This window comes from Lepisma saccharinum, chromosome 23, assembly GCF_977018435.1.
Source record: "Lepisma saccharinum chromosome 23, izLepSacc3.1, whole genome shotgun sequence".
Classification (NCBI taxonomy): Eukaryota; Metazoa; Arthropoda; class Insecta; order Zygentoma; family Lepismatidae; genus Lepisma; species Lepisma saccharinum.
In genome coordinates this window covers 62,365,490-62,391,508 of record NC_139251.1, presented here as the reverse complement: position 1 = coordinate 62,391,508, position 26,019 = coordinate 62,365,490, and the positions used below count along the sequence as shown (strand labels likewise).

The window sequence follows — 26,019 nt, the reverse complement described above, 5'->3', positions numbered from 1 at the left end:
GAAATCTTTAAAGAAGGTGGTATTTCCTGTTGCATATAGTCAACATATTAAAAACTGAGATAAAATCGCAACATGTACTTCTGAATTTTTGGATCAACCACAACAAAAAGCCACGGCGGTCTAGTCGGTAGAGGGTCTGACTGCCATGCAGGAGACCCGGGTACAGTTCCTGGGGTGGGTGGGGTGGGTGATTTAAGGTCAGAATTTTTCCAGCCTTGTCCCTGCATAGAGTGGCTCAGGGGCTCACCCAGCCTCAAATCAATGGGTACCTGGGGTAAAGGTGGCCAGAGCATGGTGCTGATCACATCAGCTCCAAAGTGGCCGAGATCAAGAATGTGTGTAGCCCTACTCCCACATCCCCTAAATGTACCTTCATGACACGGTGCTATATGCAAGGTGAACTTTACCTTTTTAACCTTTTACCATACCACAATCCTCCTTCAGAAATGGAAGATAAGAATGAGACGTGGAAGGGTTAAACATTATAAAAATAGATTAAACTGGGTTATAATGTATACAACTTTATGTCCTGATTATGTTACAGAAGCAAGCAGATGTTTCTTGTAGTTTTGAAACATAGATTGGCTGGCTCAAAGTTGAAGGTACTCTACATTCCTGAACCTTACCTTATACATTTGCTTTTGTTGCCATATCTCTACTTATGTAGTACTTTCTAGATGTTTAATTTCTTTATGCTTTGTCCAGCAGGCTGTGTGAGGGGGGGGGGGGGAAACTATTATGGCAGAAGCAACAATGGCTGTATCTAATCCAATCCGACTCAACTCTCTGAACTGAGTTGAGTGATAGGTAGTGAAACTTCACTGTGTTACATTGGATAAAGAGTTGAGAAGTAGCATTTTTGTCTGCTGTACAGATTGAGTCAAGTAAACATTGCATTGCGCAGAAAGTGTGTGTGTAAGCTCTTTTATGAGTGTTCCTTCAACAATTTCAGCTAATCATCATTGTCTCTTCGTCGCGATTAACAAACAGATGGAGAAACATGACTTAAAATACAATAAATATAAAAAATCCTTCTTCCTTTGTATAATTTCCTCTGTAAATATTCTTGTTCTTTCTTTTAAGGGATACGCATCCATTAATGATGGAAATTACATGATTCAATCTCAGACAAGAAATGGATATTGATAAACCTTTGGACCATCGGTATCAGGGTGGCTTGAATACTGGGAATTATGCGTGAATTATTGGCTCCAGGAATTATGCGTGAATTCTACTTGAATTTTTCTCCGTGACGTGAAAAATTACAACTTTTATTAATCCAAATCCTATTCAAATTGTACATGTATTTATAAATGCCCTGAGGCAAGTTTATCAAAGTTGAGTTTCCGAGTCTGATTATGTGAAATCTTAAACAGTGGCGCAACCACAGGGGGGGGGGGGGGTAGGGAGCATTGTTCCCCCCCAACCTTGGCCGAAAACGAATTCTAGGGGGCAAGGGGGCCAAACATTGATGGGCAAATGTACCTGCAGGGGGCAATTACCACCCACAACTTCACATTTTATGCAAAAAAAAAATATTTTTGTAAAATTTTCTTGCTCGTTTCGCTCGCAATTCGTGCTTTTCTTAGTCTATCAAGTTTATAACCGTAGCTAGAGGGTGGCGGGAGTCTGCCCTGGGCGCCGAACGATCTAAATGAAAAAAGTTGTAAAATTGATTGATTAGCAAGGCTAATTGGGACTGGACCTACAGTTTAAAGTGAGATCCGAACCTGTGTGCCGTGCCTTCATCGGGTATCAAATCCGGGATCCCTTAATCACCAGGCGACGATGTTACCACTACACTATCGAGGAGGCACAAAAGTTGTAAAAGAGAGAATGCATTGGCGTCCCATGAAATTATTTGCGTCCTATTAAATCAATATTGATTTCAACCTGCAAAAGTTTTCTAGTTCGCTTCGCTCACATTCTTTCATTGTTCTTCGTAATGCATTGTATTGTAAATTATCAGACAGAGATATAAGACTTGTCTTAATTGATTTTGTTTTAAATTCATGAACAATTGTTTTGAGGAAAGGGAACATGCACATTTGAGAGACAGTTTATGTAATTTTTGCTGTTGGTTTATTGTTAGATGGATGAATTGGTTGTGTAATGTATTTAAATATTATGTATTAAAGAAACTTTGAATACGTACACAATTTAGTGTCCGGGCCTCCCCCATGGTGCAGTGGTAGCGTCATTGCCTTGTAATCAAGGGGTCCTGGGTTCGATACCTGGTGGAGGCACAAGTGGTTCGGATCCCACTTTAAACTGTAGGTTCAGTCCCGATTAGCCTTACTGTGCATAAAGTGGACTTAAAACACCAACTCAAACAATTTAGTGTCCACATCGCTCCATGTTGCATATATGTGAAACATATATCGTGCATGAAAGTTATACATGTTAATGTAAAAAAGAATTATATTTGGAATGCATTTATCAAGCATTTTCTGTCTGAAAAATAGTTTGTGTGCTTGTTTTCCATTATTAATGTGAAATTGAACGTGTTGAAAAAATAATTCAAATCGTTTGTTAAAACACAAATGCTTTACCACCAACTTCTACCCCCTTTTTGCATAATTTACGTGGATAATATATTTGTACTACTACTAATAATAAAAATAATAACAATGTTGGTCCCGGGTTCAAAAACCAGCTTGGGCATGGATGTTTGTGAGTGTCCATTCATCAATTTCATCATATCACTCATCCTCATCTTCGCAATTTAGCCAAAAGTGGCACAAGAAGGGAAGTAAAATAAAACAAATCAATAAGAATAATAATGTTATGATAACAACATTATTAATAACATTATTATTAACACTATTATTATTATTAGTGGTATTAGTACTTTTATCTTGGATAGCAAGAGTTGAGCCGCATGTATTTTGTGTAATAGGTGTAGTTTTAAATCAAATTTAGGGTTATATTCACCATTTTAACACCGAAATACAATTTTATATACTGCTTTTGATCCCTAGTTTGACCAGTTTTTTTTTTACTGAAATGCTCTTTTCTTGATCATAAGCTTGTGGCCCTACTTATTTACTATTTCTTTGCAGGTAATAACTAAGATCATTCCAGATATCTTTGAAGATGTAAGATATGCTGATGACAGAATGTCAATTCCTGCTTTTGGGGATATCGAGTCGGAATTGTCACCAACCATTCAATCCATGGAAGGATTCAGCAATAAGATGAGCAGTGAAAACATGTTGGATCTTCCACTGAAGCCGCTGCAAGAGGATTTTGCAAACAGCAACTCAGGGTGTGTGTCTGAAATCACAGATTCGTTGAATCACTTGAATTTGGCATTTTCGGAGTCTTCAAAAGCAAGCAATTCCTCCATTCAGTTTCCGATGAGTACTGTAATCTCTTCCATGCAGAAGCCGACCAGCAGGCAGACGGGCAGCGAATCTGATGCTCCAAACAAAGAGAATATCAATCCTTTGTACGGTAAATTAAACGAAAGTGCACCTCAGTTGAACGTGCAAGGCAATGATGACATGCTTAGAAGTGACGCCAGTTCCAAGAACCTGTACAGTTCCAATCAGCCAGAAGACAATGTGTCTGGTGACTCAAGTGCCCTTATTCTGTGCGATGGCAGTGTTGTTGCGTCGACACCTGCTTTTCGAGGTGTTGGCCAAGTAAGGAAAGAAAAGTTCTGTGAAGGCACATATGTTGGCTTCGGAAGGCACAAGGATGGGACACATCTTGGTAAGTTTGTTTATTGTGTTTTTAGAACCTGAATGTAGTGTGACTAGGGTTCTGCAAATTTTGTTTCTAACTGTTGTGTTCCAGTTCGTAGGATACCGCTGATGACAATGCAGATTAGGGTTTTGTTTCAATGGTAGATGTCGCTAATGGGAATTTTTTCATCATTGTCCCTTTATTAGCGGCCTTGGAGTTTACCCATCCTCTAAGAAATTAGGTTTTTTGAGGGTTGTCCACTTTATGCACAAGTAGACTAATTGGGACAGGTAGGTAGGCACTTTGCACCAGGTCATGAGTCGTGTATAGGGGGATGTGGAGCTAGTGCTCCCACACAATCTATCGATCTCGACCATGTTGGAGTGGTGATGTCAGCACCATTTTCCTGTTGACTTTACCTCCCAGGGTTGCTCCCAAGTACCCATTTAATTGAGGCTGGGTGAGTGTCAGTGGCTTTATGTGGGGACAAGGCCCACACTGGGAATCAAGCCCAGGTCTCCCACGTGGCAGTCAGACACCGTACTGACTAGACCAATGTGGCTAATCGGTGGAACAGTTGAGAGTATTGGGAAGAACCATTAGATTTTAACTCCACTTTTATGCACAGAGAGACTAATCAGTACTGGACCAACAGTTTAAAGTGGGATCTGAACTACTATGTGCCTCTGCCAGGTATCAAACCATGGACCTCTTTATTTCAATGTGACTACGTTACCACTATGCCATTGGAAAGATCCTTATAAGAAATGGGTATATCTTGGAGCCCAATAAGAGACTTGACACCTGAACCAACAGCCAGGTTGTGGAGTCGTGCGTGTCCTGTGTTTGTCCTTGTGCGTGCTGAGTGCCCCTTAACAGCCTCAACTTTAAACTAGGGTATGGGGACGTAATCCTGAGAGACAGTATAGCTTTAGTTGTTGATAGTAGTCTATGACAGTACAGTATTAGTTTTAGAAAATGGTTGAGGAATGTTTTAACACGTATTTTTGGTAAGGCATCATGCCATCATTTCACTAACAAGAGAGGTTATCTAAGTGTCCCCTCAGATTTCCATGAAACTTGGCAGGTGTATAGAGGGGCCCAAAGGAAGAAATACGTGTATTTTTGTTTCGGCTAAAAAACTGTTTTAGGGGGCAAAACCCCAACTTCAAATGTCAAGATGAGGACAAATTGAAGTGGGGATCTGACCCCGAAACCACGTAAATATGGCATAGGAAGAACAAGCACATATAATTGGAACATACACAGCACAGAGCTGTGTTTGCCAGTGATATGCACTTCATATCTCAAGTGTCCCACCTGTGTATCTGCCAGTACTATTAGCACAGAACTTCAACCGCCGTCGTCCTTCACGATAGCACTTGCGTTTGGTACCGACAATCCTACAGTTCTGAGCTGTGTGTGTTCCAATTATATGCGCGTGTTCTTCCTATGCTATTTTTACGTGGCTTTGGGGTCAGATCCCCACTTCAATTTCTCCTCATCTTGACATTTAGGGTGGGTTTTGCACCCTAAAACAGTTTCTTAGCTGAAACATAAAAACACATATTTCTTCCTTTGGGCCCCTCTATACACCTGCCAAGTTTCATGGAAATCGGAGGGGGACACTTAGATAACCTCCCTTGTAAGTAGCTGAAGTCTAGATTAGGCGTGTACTGTACTTACTTTTTAAGTTATTCAAAGGGAAGAATAGTCAAAATTTAAAACATGTGAAGATAAAAGACAATACAGAGTATACTGTCACTGCTTCCTACTCCATTTCAGGCTGGCAACATACTGGCTTATCCAGTATGGCTGCCATGTTTTAAACTTTGTCTGGTCTTGTCTTAACTCCTGGTGAAGCCACATAATGTAGCCAAGCTTGTGTAAATTGAAAAATTACATGCCTAAACCGGCTACTTAGAGACATATTTATTTTCTTGTTAGATCCTGTCTTACAATACACAGTGATATGTGAAAGAAATAGGTGATTATGGGCTGAAACTACCTAGGCTGACATTTTCTGTTTCTACGATTATTGTCACATTAAAATGATGTTCGATTTAATGTTATAACTGCATTTTATTATTTTACAGAATATTATTTTCCTTTTCGGTAAGCGAACAATTATGTAAACATACTTGTTGCACTGTGATATGATATTTTTAAATGCTTTGGCAGGTGTGTTAGCTTCTGTATCTATTTTAAGTTTCTGTAGATATTGCATACAGTACTTTCATTTATATGGTATTTTAGTCTTTAATAATAATATACACAATTATGATTTAGGATTGTAATTGTAACAGAAAACAATTGCATTCTCAATATTTATAATTTTATAGTTACATGTATTACGGTGGAACCTTGGTTAAAACCTGCTTAAAATGCAGGAAAGTGTAAAATCTGGGACAATTTTTTAGCATTTTGCTCTGTTGGGATCATGAAAATTAAATGTTTTATTTGGAATGATGTAAAATCCGATAACGTAGAATCACTGTATTACTGAAATAACATGAATTTTGTGAATGTGAACTGCATTAACAATGAACTTATTTTCTATCAATTTATACTTTCAGATATTGTGTATCAAGTACGCAAAATATGCTTAATAAATGGAAAGATAGTGTATTGTATCTGGGTAACAAGAGATTCAGACGATATAGAAGGAGGGAGAAACTGCTGCAGTATTACTCTAGCATCAAGTTTGAATAGTACGGTTGACAATTCTCTTGGGCAGGTAAGATGTTTTATGGGTCGTTGTGTGACCTAAAATATTTATTACAGTATGAAGTATACTTAGTGCATATAATGTGGAATGAAGTGCTTATGTGGATAGGTGTGTCTTACATCTATATATCTGGTTTGTGTTTGTGGATGAGACTCTTGAAAGACTTTTGTCTCCAGTTATAAAGATACTTCTGTTTGGAGTATTGACACTATGTGTGCTCGCATATCACCAAGGAAATATAATAATTGGTATTTGCAATATGGAATTTTACTATGTAGTGCCAGTGTTTCAAAGCAATGGGATTTTCTTTTCGAACATTGGCAGTAGACACACTAAAAGCTCCCTGCAGCAACTAGCAAGTTTTATATTTTCTTATAGTTCTCTGAACTTTAGTGACAATGGTTCTGAATTAGCATGCAATGCTAATTGGAAATTGTCCATTGTCTACTGGGGCCTCCCCGATTGCATAGTGGTAACGTTGTTGCCTTGTAATCAAGGGGTCCCGGGTTCAATACCTGGTGGAGGCACATGGCACAGTGGTTTAGATCCCACGTTAAACTGTAGGTCCAATCCCGATTAGCCTTCCTGTGCATAAAGTGGACTTAAAACAACAAATAAGTCGATCAATACATTGTCTACTGATTTTAAACTATAGCTTATAGTAGGGATGGACAGATTGGATCTCTAACGGTATCAACCAATATAAGCTTATCGGTAAATTTACCGATAATTTTACGCATCCGATATATCTATAAATATAATTTAGTGCAAAATTCTACCATTTTGTTATAATTTTTGTGGATAATCTCCGTGCTATACTTTTTAAAAAGTAAATGTCTAAATATCCAACTTCTTTTGCACTGCAGTCACCTTGAAACACACATTTACGAAGTAGGTCAATGATCCATTCAGATTCTTCAAGGACCGTTTGGAATTTTATATTGGATTGGTAGAATATCAGTTATTGGTATTAGTAAATTTTATATTGGTACTCTATCAGTATCGCCCAAAACTTCATATTGCTCCATCCCTAGTATATATTTTCTTGCTGTGATAGCAATGTGCCTAGGAAGTTCCGTGCACTATTTGTTACAGTGAAATCATCTTACCATGACACATTTTTGCTGTTTCCTGTGTTGTATGTGACTTTTACAGATGTCTGGATTGGGAAGGTTATGTTGTGGTGGGTTGCACTTAAATGACCACTTACACATGTAGTATTTTTAAAACACCTATCTGTTCTAGAAAAATCAGTGAGATTGCCAAATGTATAAGATCTTACAATTATTGCAAACTCGCCATACACTGTGGCTGAGTGGTTAGCACATCGCGCTGCGATGCCAAGGGTCCCGGGTTCGTTTCCCGCTCGGGCATGGTTGTTTGTGAATGTCCATTCATCAATTTCATCATTTCATCACTCATCCCCATCTTCGCAAATTAGCCAAGAGGCACAAAACGCGAAGTAAAATAAAATAAATCAAAATCAAAAATCAAAATTATTGCAAACTCGTACTTTTGACCATTGAGGATTGTGTGCCCTCTAAACCCCCTCACTCTTTGTCACTCTTTCCTCACACTCTCCATCTACTTCCCTTACTTTTCATAAATATTGTACATTAATTTTAACTTTATACAATGGAACCCCGTTTACGTTTTCCCACATTATACATTCAATCCTCCGGTGTAAAGAAATTTCCCAAAGATGAAATATTCCTGCATCTTAAGTAGGGCTGAACTTTGAACCGATACTGATACTCTTACAAATTCCAATTGATAACAATATTGATGCTGGAAAATCGTAACAATTGATAGATGTTCAACATACTGATTAACATTAACTTCACTTATAAGCATCAATTTAACACAGTTCTGCTTTAAAATATTAAAAAATTACATCAGAATATAAAAATACCTGTTATGTAGTCAGAAAATACAGTTTTTCACACAATATTGGTACAAAATCAATGGAAACTTCAAATTTTGCATAACTCTCAGGATAATTAGACACTGCAAAAGCATTGTGTGGTGCTTATGCGGACCCTGCAAAAGACCAAAATTCAGGAAAAGTATCAGCCAGTGTCTGCAAATAAATTCCCACCGGTTCTTTCTGATACCAATACATTAGCATAGGTATTGGCTCAGCCCCAACTTTCAAGTTTTTACATCTTGATCCTCTGAAAAATGTAAAATCGAGGTTCCACTGTATTTATACAACCAAATATATTTATGTAAATTCTTGGCAAGTGAAGATTGATATGTCCAGTTCTTTGACTTTCATGTTAAGAGGTTGAATTTCTCTTTTGTAGGCTATACGTAGTTGTGCACAACAAACCACCTCATTGGTTGGCTCTGCATCTGCAGAGGATGACCAGATGGCAGGAGATTACTCCCAGAAATACACCACGTTGCAACAAATCGGCAAAGGTGCTTTTGGATACGTTAAGATGGCATATCGGAATTCTGATAAATTGTTGGTACGTAATACCTTTTGTGTTCACTAATGTTTACTGTGGTTTACAACTGTTTTGCACTAAATTATTTAATCATTTGTTACTGATAATTTTTTGTAATTGTCAATATATTTCATTGTGTTGAATGTTGATATGCAAGAAACACATCTGAATTGTACTAAAATATTGATTGATTGAGGAAGTTTAGCTACTGCTTTTTATTATGGCTTGAAACTGTCTAATTTAGGGACTCATTTGATTGGACAAGAGATCAAGATTAATCAGGTGACCTAATGTATCGAAAATTCAAACTTTGTCATGTACTCTAAAAACAAATTCTTCAAGATTTAGTGTTAACTCATATCTTACACTGGTGGGTGGTTGGTACAATGTATATGTGACTCCATTAAAGTTACTGTTGAGAAAGAAAGTAACCTCAAATTTCCTCGACATCACTATATTCAGAGAAAGGAATAGATTCGCTACAAAAATTTAACGCCATTCACTTAAGGTTCCCTATTCATACATAAAAATTCCAACTACCCACCTAGACACAAGATAACATCTGGAACAACAGTGTCAGAAGAGCCTTGCACTTATGTACCAGCAACAAAGTGTTACAAGAAGGCAACAGGCCATCCTCAACGGTTAGAGTCCCAACATCATGCACCACAACCTGCAAAATGTGAAACATTAAGAATAAACTAGAAGTAATCATCCCAAAAATGATGATGAGGACTCCCGACTATGGATATGCATCCCATATGTACCAAGTCTATCCACTAAAATCCGATGCATCCTAGAAAAACAGAAGTACAAGAAACATAGTAAGCTCCAAAACTTATGATAAAGAGCCTGTAATGAACTTCGGCATGTACAGTATTAAATGCAAATGGAACAGGAAATACATAGGCCAATGCAAGAGACCTATCAAGGACAGATTCTCAGACCACATAGGATACATATGCAGGAAAAAAAGTTCTTCTGGGTTGACCAAACACGCCATAGAAACCAACCATCAATTATCACGGGATTACGTTTTCTTTTTTGGTGCATGCTAAAGGAAAAATAGAACGGGATGTTAAGGAAAGTGTACACGTGATTAAAAATATAAATAATCTCAACAACAATTTATGTGGAAATCTTTATTTGTCATGGTATAAGAATCAAACTAAATAATCCATCTCCCTCAGCCATCAGTTGGAACAACCAGGAACTTACCAAGACTTCAATGACATCTTCTGGCAGACACAGCAAGAAATGTCATGGGAACTTCGACCATGTCTTTGCTGTCTCTTTGACCAGACCTGATGATGACTCCGAGATGGAATCGAAAGCTTGGACAAACTTTTAAAGTGTCGTGCTGTTTATTTGTTTTTGACAAGAAAAAATTATATATCTCATGCTAGAGTTACAAATTATAGCTAATTTTCTTCAGTACGGAAGAGGCTTTATAAGCCTATGGTTGAAAAAAGCCAATTTTTATTCATCAAGTAGTGGAAGAAGATGATGAAAAATACATTTTTTTAAAGAAATTTGGACTTTGTTAGGCAAAACATGAGGTTTCAAAATGGTACTTGCATATTGCCTGATATGTGTTCCATTCTTGTGGCAAGAATTGCCCATTTGCTGCTAATCCTTTCGGAGAAAAGAGAGATTTTCTAATCTGAAGCTGTGCTTGTTTTCAGTGGAAAATTTAAAATCGCCCCCCCACCATTTATATCCAGAATCAAATTTAAATTTTCCAATTAATCATCTACCATTCAAGAAATGTATCTCCGAACATTACTTGAGTAACGTATGTGTCACATGCACCATTTAAGGGTTGTCTCATTACATGTGACAAATGATATGTATTTTTTATCCTTATGGTGATTAATATATATCTACTTTCCTGTAATTGATCTCTGCAGATATTTGATTGCATACTTATAAGCACACCCTTTAAATACGAGGGCTGGGGCATAAGTCATGGTAACTATTTTTTTTTCAAAGTTAAACGGTTGTTCCACAATATGATTGATCGTATGTTCTGGAGAACATGTGGACACGTTACTCCATGCCAGTGTGATGAATGGTTATTGTACAGTGGGCAGTAGTAGTAATTCATTGTTGAGTCGACCATCGTGCCATGGCATGAACAAGGTTCGTGTAACAAAATAGCCATTCTTGGGGGGGGAGAAATACCAGAGAATGCCACAATGGGAAATAGCGACCTACTGTTGTATGTGCCTCTTTTGTTCCTGTAATGTTCCTATGCTTTCAGACTTGTAAATACATGTGCCACCATGCTATCCAATAGATGTTTGCTCGCTTCCCTATCCTATACCTGGTACACATGATCTGCATTGCTCATACATTCCACAATACTATACATTGCCCCCTTGCATTCGTATATTTCAGATTTTCATGCTGGTCCCGCATTCTCGCGAAATAAAAAATAGTTGCCATGACTTCTACCCCAACCCTCATATATTAACCAAGTTCAAGGGGGTTTGAGCAAATTGTAAAATGTTACCCTGCACCCTTGTAACTTTGGTCTCATTATCATGCCATTCTACAAGTTTCATTCCTATTCTCATCAACTGATTGGGGAGCTTTCCTTGCAAGTGAGCATTGATTGAAATTATTTCCTCTCATTTCAGGTCATTACAAAGTGCATTGAAAAGAAGAAGGTGTATGAGGAGTCCTGGGTTGATGATCCTACTTTGGAGAAAAGAGTGCCTTTAGAAGTTAGCCTTTTGAAGACACTAAAGCATCCTAATATTGTAAGTGGCTGCTTTGCTTAAATAATATATGTTTAAAATGTGCATGTGGGTGTCAATGTTGTCACAAGGTAGTGGTAATATTATATTTGTGGCTGGGTCTTGTAGTAGGATTGGTATCAAAGTTCTCCCATTTTATTATTATTATGAATATAGACATAGTATTCATATTTCCTGGTTTAGTAAAATACACATTTAAATATGCAGTTTACTTTTCAAAGGTAAAATGCATTGTAGTCACTTTGTTTACAGACATTAATTAAGCAAGTAAATAAACCATTCATGCTGAAGGAACAACTTTATGTTGGATCAGTAGAATATCAGTTTTTGGTATCAGTAAATTTTATATCCGTAGTTGGTATCAGCAGATATTTCATATTGGTCGGTCCCTAATACCGGGTGGCCAGAATTAAAATTACCCAACTCAGAGCCCTCTGTAGCCTGTTTGAGGCATCGTATAACTCTGAATTGGTGAATCCACTATGCAGTCCATGGGGAAGAGGATGGCATTAAAAAAAATAATTGAAAAGTTCAATTTTTCGCCACAAGGTTGAAATGTGGTGCTGTAATAATGAATATTGAAAAACAAGTCAGGTGTACAAATCTTTATTGTTTGTTTCTGCCAGTACAGCAGTGTTCAATAACCTCGCAGTGCAGCTGCACTATTACTACCATTCTGATAAAACAACTTCACCAGTAATGCACGTTCTTTCTTATTTAATGGTATGGTGATCACTTCCGAACTTTTATTCAGCACCCACGTTAAGTGATTTAGCAGAGTTATTAATTAGAAAGACATTTGTTAGTGGCTGGAAGTTGCGAGAAAATAATCTCTCGTTTATTGCAAGATTGCAAGGTAAAGTCAAGTCCATAACCAATTGGAGCAGTTTACGTCATTATCACAACCCATCATGGAAGTACAGCACCACATTTCAACCTGGTGGCAGAAAATTGAACTATTTTTTATCGCCATCCTCTTCCCCAAGGTCTGCATAGTGGATTCACCAAATTTCCGAGTTCTACGATGCCTCAAACAGGCTACAGAGGGCTCTGAGTTGGGTAACTTTAATTCTAGCCACCCGGTATGTAAACACGTGCTCTGTTTCTGAAAACATACTGCTGATCAACTCAGACCTACTTTTATCTTTAAAGAGAACCAGTCCATACGATGATGATGATAATAATAATAATAGTTTATTTTAAGTGCTGTGCACAGTATAAAACCTAATACAGCACTAAGTCAAGTAAAAAAAGTACAAAATTACACAGATAAAACATGAGAGATGTAAAATAATATAGTGAGGGCATCATATTTACATTTTAAGTTATAGTTTTCTTCTACTATACCTCTAATAGTAATAATTTTTTATTGTTTATCATTACTTCATGCTGAGCACATCATTGGCCACTTACAACACAATGTCGAATTTGTACAATTAATTCACATCATCCTATAAATAATTTACAAGAGTTTTATCAATTCAAGACCATTGTTATTTACTGAAATAAGGAATTCTGTCTAGTGATATATTTGGGAGCCTTGTAAATAATACTGTAGCTCTCATGAAATGGTCACTATTGATCTTTGATAATAACATCTTATGTACAAATACAGTGGAACCTTGATTTTATGTTTTTCATGGGACAAAGCTGAAAAATTGAAAAAGTTTTACAATATTTTGCTTTGTTGGGATGAAGAAGAGTGAGCATATAATGTGGAAAATGTAAAATCTGGGATTGTAAAATCGTTTTTTCACTGTACACTTATTTTGTTATTCCTTCTTAAGCACAGTGTTTGCAATTTAAGGGATTCAAACCACTCCTCATATTTAAATGGTACTTAACAATTTTCATAGCTAGAGGCACATATTTTCTGAATTGATTCTATTTTTTCTGTATGATATTTAGCTGTTGAACTCCAGATATACTATATGATAATGTAATGCTTGTTGGTACTGTTAATGACCCTTGTATATTTTGTGAGGCACATACAATGCAAAAATATTGATAAATTATGTAGGTGATCCTATACAAAAATTAACATATTCAGTAATTCTAATGGATTTTTTACATATTTACTTGCAGCATCATGAAGTGATCATGCTCTCGGTGTGAGCAGGTTTCAGTCTTTTTATTCATATCTTGTGTCACACAAATTAGAAAACATTTTTCCTTTCCAGTTTTTTAAAAATCGTGTTGATTGTTTCAGGTGGAAGTTCTTGATGTGTTTGAGAATGAGAAGTTCTTCCAAATGGTGATGGAGAAGCATGGGTCAGGAATGGATTTGTTCGAATTCATTGATCGGAATCCAAAGTTGGATGAACCGCTTATTAGTTATATTTTTAGGCAGGTAAGAACATAAGACTTTTTTTTGCAGACTCCTTGTAGCTACAATCAGTCATGAGTGTCACCAGAAATGTTTGTGTAGGGGGGATCAAGCAATTGATAAAACTTGATAGTATCCATTGCCCATTCGAATGCCAGAGGTCCAGCCGAGCATTAAAGAACATGTATACTGTACTCGTTATTTAAAAAAAAGGTAATGGAAATTTCCAAATTTAAGACTTGATTTGAAAATTCAGGCGCCAAGTGAAAATTTTTAATTGCATGGCTACACACCCTGCATTTGTCTACCCCTGTGTAAGGGTGCAGTATAGTGTGTCTGAAGTCTAGGCAGATGCATGAGCAGACAAAGGAAAGTCCAGTCTCAAAGCAACAGCCCGAACAGGCTATAGGGAAGGTAAGGTTCTGTCTTACATTTCTTTTACTCCTCTGGTTTCTTCTGCTGCTCCTGGGGGGAGTAAGTTGTCTTGAGTAGGCACCCAGATGAACCTGATTTCCACGTGGCACACCCAATCAATAATGCACCACGAAATTCTTTTGAGTTTCAAGATCATAACTAATACTACTCAAGCCTAATTAACAGTGATAATAATAGGGTATCTAATCCTTGTCTACAATACATCACCTTCATAGAATTTAACTATAACAGAACAGAGATATATTAAAAATTTCACCTTGCAAATAACTACAATGTTGCAGGTCGACTGTTGTCGTACTGGTGTCTTGAGCTGACTCTTCGCACAGTATAATCCTCCGGAGAACTGTGTTTGTCCTGTTTTGTCCTTCTGTGCTGAGCGCCCCTTTACAGGCTCAGCTTTTACCTAAATAAGGAGATTTTAGTTTTCCGAGACAGATACTGAATTTAGCTACGGTAAGGTAAAAAGGTAAAGTTCCCTGTGCATATAGCACCATGCCATGAAGACACATTTAGGGGATGTGGAGGGTAGGGCCCCACACATTCTCGATCTCGGTAATTTTGGAGGTGATGTGATCAGCACCATCTGCTTTTACCCCCCAGGGTTGCCCCTAGGTACCCATTGATTTGAGCCCCAGAGTCGCATTATGTTGGGACAAGCCCAGAAAAAATCCAACCTTAGATCACCCTCCGACCCCATATAATGTTACAGGTGTAAATAGCCTAAGTGCTGATGCACCCACAATTTAGTTTCAATCAATCAATATACTTCTGGACCTCTTCCTTAGCAGATATTCACCAGTTCGCAACTGGGCATCAACTGAGCTCTTGGCCTTGCATCACTGCTTATATACTGGCAGATTGCCAGAAATCTGAACTAAGCTGATGTCACAGAATCTCAGTATTGCAAATCCTCTGGCAGAGTTGCAAACTCCACACAGAGAATTTAATTGCATGTCCCACATACCTTAGAGGACCAGGGATTTTCTATTTCCAGTTATCTCTGGAGACTGGCTTCACCATGCCTATGGAATTTCCCCCTACTTTTTGAAGTAGTGCAGAATATTCAGGCACAGAAGCTAAAATTTTGTAAGTCCCTACTTCGCACTGTAGTAAATTTTCCCAAGTGTAATACTTTGACTGTAATGCACAAATCAATAACAACTAATGTGTGTTAACTTTTTCAGACCATCACTCATCACGAAGAAATGATATTGTCGATTTGAACTAATCCATGTTCACATATATTCACCAGTATTTCCTGCATCCTAATCTTGCACTTAAGACAGTTTATCTAAGACATTAATAAACTTTTTACGTCATGTGCCGGCAACATTCTTGTTAACAATAATACAGAACAAACAACAGCACGACTTTTGAAGTGTCTTAGCCAGCATGATGTAATATGATAGTTTTTTTTTAAATTGTAAAGACATTTATTTACATATGTGTTATCATCACAATACTAGTAAACACATTTTATGATGGTTTCAATTTGTTATACAATTTAAAGTTTTGGCTTTTGTAATATAATATATTTTCTTATTTTTCAGATTGTGTCAGCTGTTGCCCATTTGCATGCCCTTAATATTTTGCATAGAGATATTAAAGACGAAAATGTGATAATCAACGAGAGGTTCCATGCAAAATTGATAGACTTTGGTTCTGCCACTTTCATGAACACGGGAATGCACTTTTCAACTTTCTATGGAACTGTCGAGTACTGCAGTCCAGAAGTACTTTCTGGGAATAAGTAAGTATTTAATATTTAATAGGGATGGGCCGATATGAAATTTTGGCCGATACCAATAAAGTACCGATATATAATTTACCAATACCAATAACCGATATTCTACCGATCCGATATAAAATTAGAAATGGTCCTTGAAGAACCTGAAAGGTTCATTGACCTCCTTAATAAATGTGTGTTTCGAGGTGACTGCAGTGAAAAGGAAATTGCATATTCAGACTTTTTCTTTTTTAGAAATTAGGCCATGGAGATTATCCATAAAAATTTCAACAAAATGGCAGAATTTTGCACTAAATTATCAGATATTTATCGATATATATGGGATTGGTAATTTTACCGATACACCGATATGCCTATATCGGCCGATACCGATAATGAACCGATTAATCGGTACCATCCCTAATATTTAATGTCAAGTTGTACATTCAAGGTTATTTTATGCACAAAAATATGCTCTGCACAGAATATTTAGCTATGATCCACTGCACCTTGGGTTACTCATGGCAGTGATTTTTTAAATAAAAATTTACTAGTTTGGAAAAACCATGGTGATATCTTAAATTCTAAGGAAATTAAATCTGTGGAGAATTCAATAGAATAATCTTGTTTTGGGGGAGGGGGGAGAAAGACATGGTAATAAATTAATATATTGAAATCAAGTACAGTGGAACCTTGATTTTATTCTACTGGATTTTACATTTTTCCTCTTTATTCATTCAGTCTTGATGGTCCCAAGATAGCAAAATGCTATAAAATTTTCCTCGATTTTACATTTTCCTTCATTTTAAGTTTTTCAGTTTGGTGCCCTGAAAATGTAAAATCGAGGTTCCACTCTATTCATCTGCCTAACTTTTTTTTTATCATGTTCTGTAAATTTCGGTGGCAACTGTCACCCATCCTCTAGCTAACTTCTTGTAATGTTGCTCGACGAGCTTCTGTTATTTTAAATTTTATGGCATGCTACTACATGTGCTTTTCTGCAGCATTTTCTGCTGCTTTAGTGCTAACTGCTGCTGTAAAGGAATCCAGGTGTGGTGTCAATGTTTAATGCATGTTGGAAGTGCATATGGCATGTGCTTCCTTGATTTTTATGTCTGGCAGTGTGTGAACTATACCAGCTGATTGACACGAATTAAAGGGGCTAGTGGAAAAATAGGGATATCCCTCAACATGGCTAAAATGTAGGTAGCAATGTAACAAATTTGTCCACACCACCTGCTAGCAGTCAGTTTGCAGAATGGGCAGTGTGTGCAATTGTTCCAGGTGGTACCAATATACAGAGCATTTCCTGACATTTGCTATGAGACTCTGCGGCAAGTGGCAGCACTTGTCAGCACTCATCAGTGCTTGTCTTTCCCAGTGAACGGTTCCGTAACAGTCGCTAGAGTCGGCTATTAAAATTACAGTTTTCATGTTGTGTACTAACCTTGACTTCAGAAGGTGTTGAAAATGATGTCCCTCTGCTGCAACACATTCCTGGCATCTCCGAAGGAAATTCGCATTTACTTTTGCAAGTTCGTTTACTGTAATTCTCCCGATTTCTTGTACAATACTCTCTTTTAACTCACGGATGGTGTGCGGATTGTCTTTGTATACTTCGTTTTTCTTTCCACTTTTATTCAGAACTGACCCTGTTACTCTAAACTTTTTTACAAGGTTTAATATAGTGGTCCTACGTGGAACGGAAACATCAGGAAATTTTGTTGCAAAACATCGTCGCACTTCTCCACAATTCCTCTTTCCGAAGTAACAATCGACAAGATAAATCCTTTGTTGTAATGTAAACTTTTGTGGTGCCATATTAAGCCACAATCTTCAAGACACTGACACGACACAACTTCCGAGGGAGGATTTAACTGGCATCAGTCTGCAACGTCAACAGAAAGGGAAAGAGAGTGAAATCAGGGAGTGCGAAAAAACAAAAAAAAAAACAGACTGTGGCGTGCGATTGTCGTGGACCCGTTCATCAGGAAAGACAAGCGCTGACGCCAGGTCACTTGTTGCAGAGTCAGGGAATGCTCTGTATTACATATACATATATGGAACATGTATTACACTACCTACCTACATTTTGGCCATGGTGAGAGATACTCCCTTTCTGAAACTGGTCCTACGGTATTAGGAAATTGATGCCAGCATGTCTACTTATCATCATCTTAACCTAGATGGAGTTACCTTTTCTTCTTTAACATCAGAAACATATTCTGACTGGCTGGCCTCTGTGGTGGAGGGTTTAACCCAACACACTGCGACACCAGGGGTTCTGGGTTTGAATCCTGGTCTGGGCATGGGTGTTCCTTGTGAGTGTGTCTTCGTCAATTTAATCAATTCATCATCTAGTAAAATAAACCCAGTCGATCAGCAAACTCTGATTCCATAAGAAATTTTTCCCCATCTTTGTTAAAAATGTGTGATTTTACAGAGTGATTCAACATGTAATAATTAATGCTGCCTGTGTCATTGATGAGGTTCGTGCTTTATATATTAGGGATGGTCCGATATGAAATTTTGGGCTGATATCAATGAAGTAACGATATAAAATTTACTGATACAGATAACCGATATTCTACCAATTCCATATAAAATTAGAAATGATCCTTGAATAACCTGCAAGGTTCAGTGACCTCCTGAATAAATGTGTGTTTCAAGGTGACTGCAGTGAAAAAGAAATTGCATATTTAGACATTTACTTTTTTAGAAATTAGAGCATGGAGATTATCCATAAAAATTACAACAAAATGGCAGAATTTTGCACTCAATTATCAGATATTTATCAATATATCGGATTGGTAAAATAATCGGTAATTGATACACCGATATGCCTATATCGGCCAATACCGATAGAGTACCGATTAATGGGTCCCATCCTTAATATATATTAAAAAAACATTATTTTATGTTTCATTCTGTTACTTAACATCTTTATTTTTGATGTCGTCACATAAAATTAATTTTGTGAAACTTTGAAGAATCCGTTTTAACACTAGAAATGAAAAGCTATAATATTTGAAATGTTGGCAAGTGGCATTGATTACCAAATTGTTTTTACTCCAGGTATGAAGGACCGGAGTTGGAAGTTTGGTCGCTTGGTGTTACCTTGTACATTATGACCTACGGAGAGAATCCATTCTTTGATGTTGAAGAGACTGTGAAGGCAGAACTTCATCCACCTTTTGCTGTTTCAGAAGGTAAGGGCATATTTCTGAAAATATGATATTATGGCATGTACGTACATCTTGTATGTAGTGGGGAGCTTCATTATGTGTTCTTCAAGGAACTATGTCTCTAAAGAACTAAATAAAAGTAACTCTGTATATCGATATCATGCAATGATCTCGATATGAGAGCTATTTGCAAGAAAGGATTTAGCTTTCCCATACTTCAATAAAAGGCAATCACATACATTTTTCTCTATAACAATTAGAAATTTAACTTTGTTATCTTCTTACATGTGGTTATCTTCTCAATTTTAATGAAAAACCTGAATTCTCTAAAAAAGAGATCAAGATATTGTCATATTTTCACCACAGCAAAACAGTCATGGCTTCACATAGTAGCGATTTTTAAAAAAATCAATTTTTGCTATCTAATTATTCAGTGCAAATTCATTCAATGTTGTCCAAAAACTATTTAATTGTTATTATTACAAACTTTGTAACAAAATATGTCAGCCTGTGTTTAGTTCTGCAAAGAAAAAATGTTTGCAAAGAAAGTAGTGAAATCTACATCACTATCACCTTGAGAAAATATATGGTGGATGATAGCAAGAAATCACAAGGCAAAATGGTTCAAATGTGCTGTTTTTGGCCTCAGTGAGGTAATACAATAAAGAAAAATGATGCTGTGAGATTCTGGACCCTGTGGGATAACTGAGTCATCAGGACTGAACCAGATAAGTGTGAAACTGTGACACTGTTGTCATGAATGTTTGGTCACATGTTTTGTATTAAAAGTCGAGTACTTAGTTTGTAAAATGACGTGGGATCTTCGATATCTGTGTGTTTGGCACAAGATGGATGAACACTATATGTTGTTAAAGGTTCAGTTGTCAACGCGAGAAGGGTATTTGTTTGAACAAAACTTTCCAAGATACATATGGGGGATGAACATTTGTTAGAGGCTGGGTGATCCCAAAAGCCACTTTATATAGGGAAACAATGGTTCCACCAGGAATCGAACCCAGGTCTCCCACGTGGCAGTCAGACACCCTACCTAGTGGACCACTGCATCTCATCCTCTGCTGTAATCAAATATCATTTATACGTAGTTCTTGAATTGCCATTATCTTATCAGATAGCAAATGTGTGAAATTTTGTCATGTATAAATATCAACTCTCTATTTTTTTTCAGAACTGATGAAACTCTTTTCATCAATGCTTGCCAAAAATCCACGAGAACGTTGCAAAGTGTCTGACCTCCTTACAAACAGATGGCTTAACCAGAGTGTTGATATCAATCAGTATAACTTTGAAGAACTGGTGAAATGCAGTAAGTATGATTGAAAACCAAGCATGGTTAGATGTAATTGATATATTACTTGTAGTCCAACTGCTTTTGTTTTAATGAGGTGAAACTAATGTGCCAGTGTTTTGCCTAAGTGTAAATTTATATTTATTTTAGCCTTTTTTTTTTCGGTCCCAGTAAGTAGAGGTGAGATACAGGGGAGCTAAGTAATGTCATACTGCATATTGTTCACTATCTAGAAAACACATCTAGGTGTCGTGGGCAACCTGTGCCACTGCTGTAGTTTAAGCTGTTCAGTTATAGATTAGGAAGTCAATAGGTTGAGCTATTGCAAGATGCCTTCTGATTAGGAATTGGGGCATTCCAGCATCACGTGTGTGACATTTCGCATACAAAATGTAAGGTTCGAGACATGAGATGGATTAAAATATTCTAGGGGTGGGCCAATAACCGATATTCTACCGATCCGATATAAAGTTAGAAATGGTCCTTGAAGAACCTGAAAGTTCCATTGATCTCCTTAATAAATGTGTGTTTCGAGGTGACAACAGTGCCAATGAAGTTGAATATTTAGACAGTTACTTCTTTAGAAAGTAGGGCATCGAGATTATCCATAAACATTACAACAAAATTGCAGAATTTTGCACTGAATTATAAGATATATCGGATCAGTAACATAATCGGTATTTTTACCGATAAACTGATACACCGATATTCCTATATCGGCCGATATCGATAGACTACCGATTAATCGGTCCATCCCTAAAATATTCATAATGAACTGATTTCATTGATTTATGAAGTACTTTGTGTTTGCTAACAAATGAAAAATAATTGAATAAATCCATGAAAAGCATTAACGAAAATATGTTACATGTGTTATACTTTTAAAATGTAGCAAATTTTGACTTTCTTTGTCTTTGAAGCGTATAGGTTACAGATGCTAATAAGTTTTGTTGGCTTAATGTGCAAATTATATGTATTCATGTACATTTAAACCTTAATGCAATTAGAAACACTAATAATTTTCAGATTAATTCATTTGTTATTTAAATGACGTAGGACCACTTTTTGTGGAATGCCCCAATTGATTTTATTTCGAGACTTATTGTGACTGTAAATTCAATACTCTGTGTCGATTGTGTTCATATTCAGGAAAAACTACACTGAGAGTTTGTTTGAAGCAACAATTAATTATTGTAGAGTAATATTTTATTTTATGACAAATCGTCATAATCTGTTGTTGTTTACTATTTTCAAAAGTCTCTAAATACCACTTTCATGGAATGGTTTGTACAAGAATAGTATTTTGCTTTGTGTATGGCCTTACATGTGTGTTTATATTTGTAATGTTGTCTTGCTGCATGTGCAACTTTTTCTTCTTCATAAATTGTGAAATCGAAACAATCACGATTAGGGCTGAGCCGATACTGATTTTGATTCCAACCGATACCGATACTTGTATAATTCCAGTTTAAAATAACAAAGGCTAGTTGCTGAGTCACAAAACTCATCAGATTGCATTCTATTAATGATATCAAATACTTCCAAATTATTCTGCTGTAGCATTATATCACTTAAAATGTCCTGTGATATTTTATGTGAACTTCTTTCTACCCCCCCCCCCATCCCCCAGAGGATGCAAAGAAAGAAGAAGTTTTGGTAATGTTGCATATACACCGAAAAAATCGGTGGATTATCATGATTCGCAAATTCATTACACAAGTCTTTAAGGGGAGAGAAAGTTATAGCGTGTAAAATAAAATGTATGTACTGCATATAGCATACAACTTGCCCAAGGAATGCAAAATAAATACAAATGTAAACAACATTCTTATCATTTGGATTAACCTGGAGAGGGAGGAAAACGACTGAAAAATGTACACAAATACAGATATTTATTTCATGCTCATTTGGCAGCTCTGTATATGCCCTGCTGTCCATTAGTCTCTCTCATTTGCAATAAAAACTAGTCACTGCAGTGTCGGCATTGGGCAGCAGTCGCACAGAAGGGTAGAACACAATAAGAAAATCCACAACCCTCCCTCCCACAGCGACATTCATACCACTCCCAGGTACTCCGGAATGAGCCTAGCATTATAATAATGCTGGTTTTGAAAACGTCACGTTTTTGACCCACGATTTTGCGAACAAGAATTGGCAAGGAATGGTTTCTTTCATTTCCTCATAGCGTTGACCACTAGGCAGTTACATGCCTTCAATGTCACATTTGGATGCAGCGCTTTTACTTTAGCCCTGCCTTTGATCTTGTCATCTGCTTCCCAGGAGGGTGCATCATTTTCGGAAATGTACATGGAATTCTTGTGCGGGAGCCCAACCTGTCGCAAGGAAGAGTGAACGAACTTTTGAAAAGGACAAATCTTGACGTTTCTCTTGGCCACTCTAGACACTCAAAATCTTTGGTATCGGATGGTATCGGCGAAAAAAATTGAACCGATACTAGCCAATACCGATACCCTTGGTATCGGCTCAGCCCTAATCACGATGTATCAATTACAAACCTGCTGGCAACATACCAGAAGAAATAAGTAGGAAAAATGCATAAAAGCTAATTTTGCATGCAAGCAATCATGATGTACAAATTATAACTTGTTGGTTAAATTTTGGAACAAGTCAGTTGGATGTAAGATGGTTACATGCGTGTGGTACACCTTTTTTGAGGAGTTATTTAAGTTACTTCCATGCTCTTCATTTAATAAAAGCGTGAACATTACTAACTTGGACTGTTTTTGAAACTTATAGCAGAACCTCAATTTTTCAGAGGACCAAGGTGAAATAACTTAAATAATAATATAATAATAATAAAATAATCATTTGGGGAACAACCCTGAAGGGCCTTGGCTTACCTACCGACTGCCAGACTCCCTCCCACGCTTTCCCTCGTCACCTCTAAGCGTGGAGATCTGCAACCAGTATTGGAATAGCCGGGGGGTCAGCCCGACGTATCCTCAGCCGTTATAGTAGGTTTCCGGGACCGGATTTGCTTGCTCATTCGAAGCTCCCCAATTTCCTCACAATGGTGGTTTGCCACCGGTCCTATACGTAGGCCGAATAAATTCCAACCAGAGCCGGATTCGAACCTACGCTGTCCCGCAGCGAACGAACTTGGCTACTTAAAATGCAGGAAACTGTAAAATCAGGGTAAATTTCATAGCATTTTGCTCTATTGAGACTGTGAAGATTGAATGTGTAATGCGGGGAAAATGTACAATCGAGGTTCCACTGTAATTGATTTCTCTTGAGTACACTTCGCCTGCCATTAAACAAAGACTAAACAGCAATGTGTGAATTCCTGATCTGTTTATAAAACATCCAACTTGTAGAAGAACATTGCAAAGTGTCATCTCGCATTTCATATATATGTCAGAAACTAAAAATGCATTCCTCCGTTAATCAGTTTTTATAATTGAGTGTTGACTTTTGGATCCCATCTCTTCCAGCTCCAGAGGAAGCCCACCCTGCAGTCTACCACATTGAGGACCTAGAGAATCTTCGGATGCAAGAAGTAGAATCTCGCAATTCGTACCACTCGGCAACGTCATCCTCCGTATACAGTGTAACAACTGTAGAGAATTTTGAGGACGAAGAAGTAGATGAGGAGTTCAAGGAAACCGAACAAGGTACAGAGTTCTCTCTTTCTTTCCTAGGATATCTCTCTTCTTTTGAACAATCATGCTGATGTTGTAAATTCTGAACAATTAAATCTCTTGCAAATTCAGTGTATAGAATTGAATTGAATTTTTATTTGGATTTCTTGTAATAGAGGATGTTGACTGACACGGAATTTCTTGAATTATGGAAATTTATGCCAGGGGTTCTGGGTTCAAATCCCATCTTGGCTATGGGTTTTCTTTGTGAGTTTCTCTCTTAGTCAGTTCATCATATCACCATCCATTCTCATCTTCGCAATTGACCAAAAATGGCAGAAAAGTGACATAAAATAATCTAATACAACCAGTCAATCATATTACTGTTTGTAGTTTTGTATTTCTGTCAATATATATTCTTGAGGGCTTTAAAGATTTCCGTTCCTTAATTATGTTCTGCCATGATCTATTTTGATTTTCACTAATGTAGCTTCATAAAGGCTCTTTATTGCATGTACTAAATGTTTTGGGACTTTATGCTGTTCCAAGACTTTCCATACTTTGTCTTTTTTACTTGGTCATATGCCTTTTCAAAATCAAAAAAATACATAAAGTGCACAATTAAATTCCTTTCCTTTTTTAATTAATTGTTTCACATTGTATCTAAATATATCTGTTTGGCAGTTACGCGGAGATAGATTTACTTTTCATTTTTCCATGTAAATTTTCTTTGCGATTGATTTCGCCACCCGTCTGATTGCTTCATCAGGTGTGTACTCTCTGGCTGTGGCCAGCGAGGTTCCTTCTTCCACTTGTGCTGGCGCTAGTTGACGCGGTCCTTTAAGTTTCTGGCGTTCCGATGGGGTTGAAGTACTTTCCTTTTTTTTTTTTTTTTTGCCGTGCATCTGGGTTTTGCTGCTGTAGGCCCCCATCGCGACAAGAAACCAACAAATGCCTTTCCATGGAAGCAGACGACGAGACCAAAAACCGACGCCTAGAGTGCCAAAACCCCGATGCACGGCAAAAGATGGAGGCACTACACTCACACTGGAACGGCAGAAAGTGAAAGGACCGTGTCAACAAGCACCACTATGAGCACAAGCAGAAGGAGAAGGAACCTCGCTGCTCACAGCCAGAGGCCTGCACAAGACCTGGAGCAGACCCGTTCGCGAGACATCGCTCCTGAAATGCCATGCAACCTGCGCAACACCCTCGCTTGAGCAGCTTGTATGCCCACCTGCCCAGATCGTTCCTGGCAGGCATTGTAGACCCGCCGGGTACCCGCAGTCTTACGATACCTAGTAGGTCTCAGTTCGTTCTTTCCATCAACTGCAGGCCCCTCCCTCTGCATGACGTAGTTGCTTCGAGTAGAAACTGCACCGGGCCCACACCATTCTGCAGTGTTGCCAACTGCAATAGATTTTCACTACTTAAAAAAGGGAACTCAAAGCTTCGTAAGCCACATCACCAATGAAATGAGATTTACGAATGTTGCTACCCCCCCCCCCCCCACACACACACATACATTGAAATAGGTTTTCCGTGGCACAGGATCCATAAGTATATGTCGTAAATAACCAATATACGTATATATAGTGATATAGGGCAGGACTGAAACATGTCACGTTCGACGCTGAGGTCGCGAGTCAAACAACACGCTGTTCTACTGCGAACACCAGGGCCGTAGCCAGCCAGGGGCATTGCCGTTACCCTCGTTTGGGGGGGGGGGGGGGGGGCAAGTACTTGGATAAACGTAACAACAACAACAATCACAATAATAGTAATAAAGTAGCATGAAAGGCATTA

The 26,019-nt window shown here is 37.7% G+C and overlaps 1 protein-coding gene across 1 annotated transcript in view; it reads left to right on the top strand.

Moving 5' to 3' along the window:
- The window catches only part of Pask (PAS domain containing serine/threonine kinase), a 90,390-nt gene that overhangs the window by 56,641 nt on the left and 7,730 nt on the right, over positions 1-26,019 (top strand). The window contains exons 12-20 of the mRNA XM_083144424.1: positions 3,063-3,717; positions 6,267-6,427; positions 8,725-8,892; positions 11,514-11,636; positions 13,843-13,983; positions 15,945-16,144; positions 19,196-19,329; positions 20,492-20,629; positions 24,067-24,246. Of these exons, the coding sequence (XP_083000550.1) occupies positions 3,063-3,717; positions 6,267-6,427; positions 8,725-8,892; positions 11,514-11,636; positions 13,843-13,983; positions 15,945-16,144; positions 19,196-19,329; positions 20,492-20,629; positions 24,067-24,246 (1,900 nt within the window). The remainder of the gene's footprint in view (positions 1-3,062; positions 3,718-6,266; positions 6,428-8,724; positions 8,893-11,513; positions 11,637-13,842; positions 13,984-15,944; positions 16,145-19,195; positions 19,330-20,491; positions 20,630-24,066; positions 24,247-26,019) is intronic.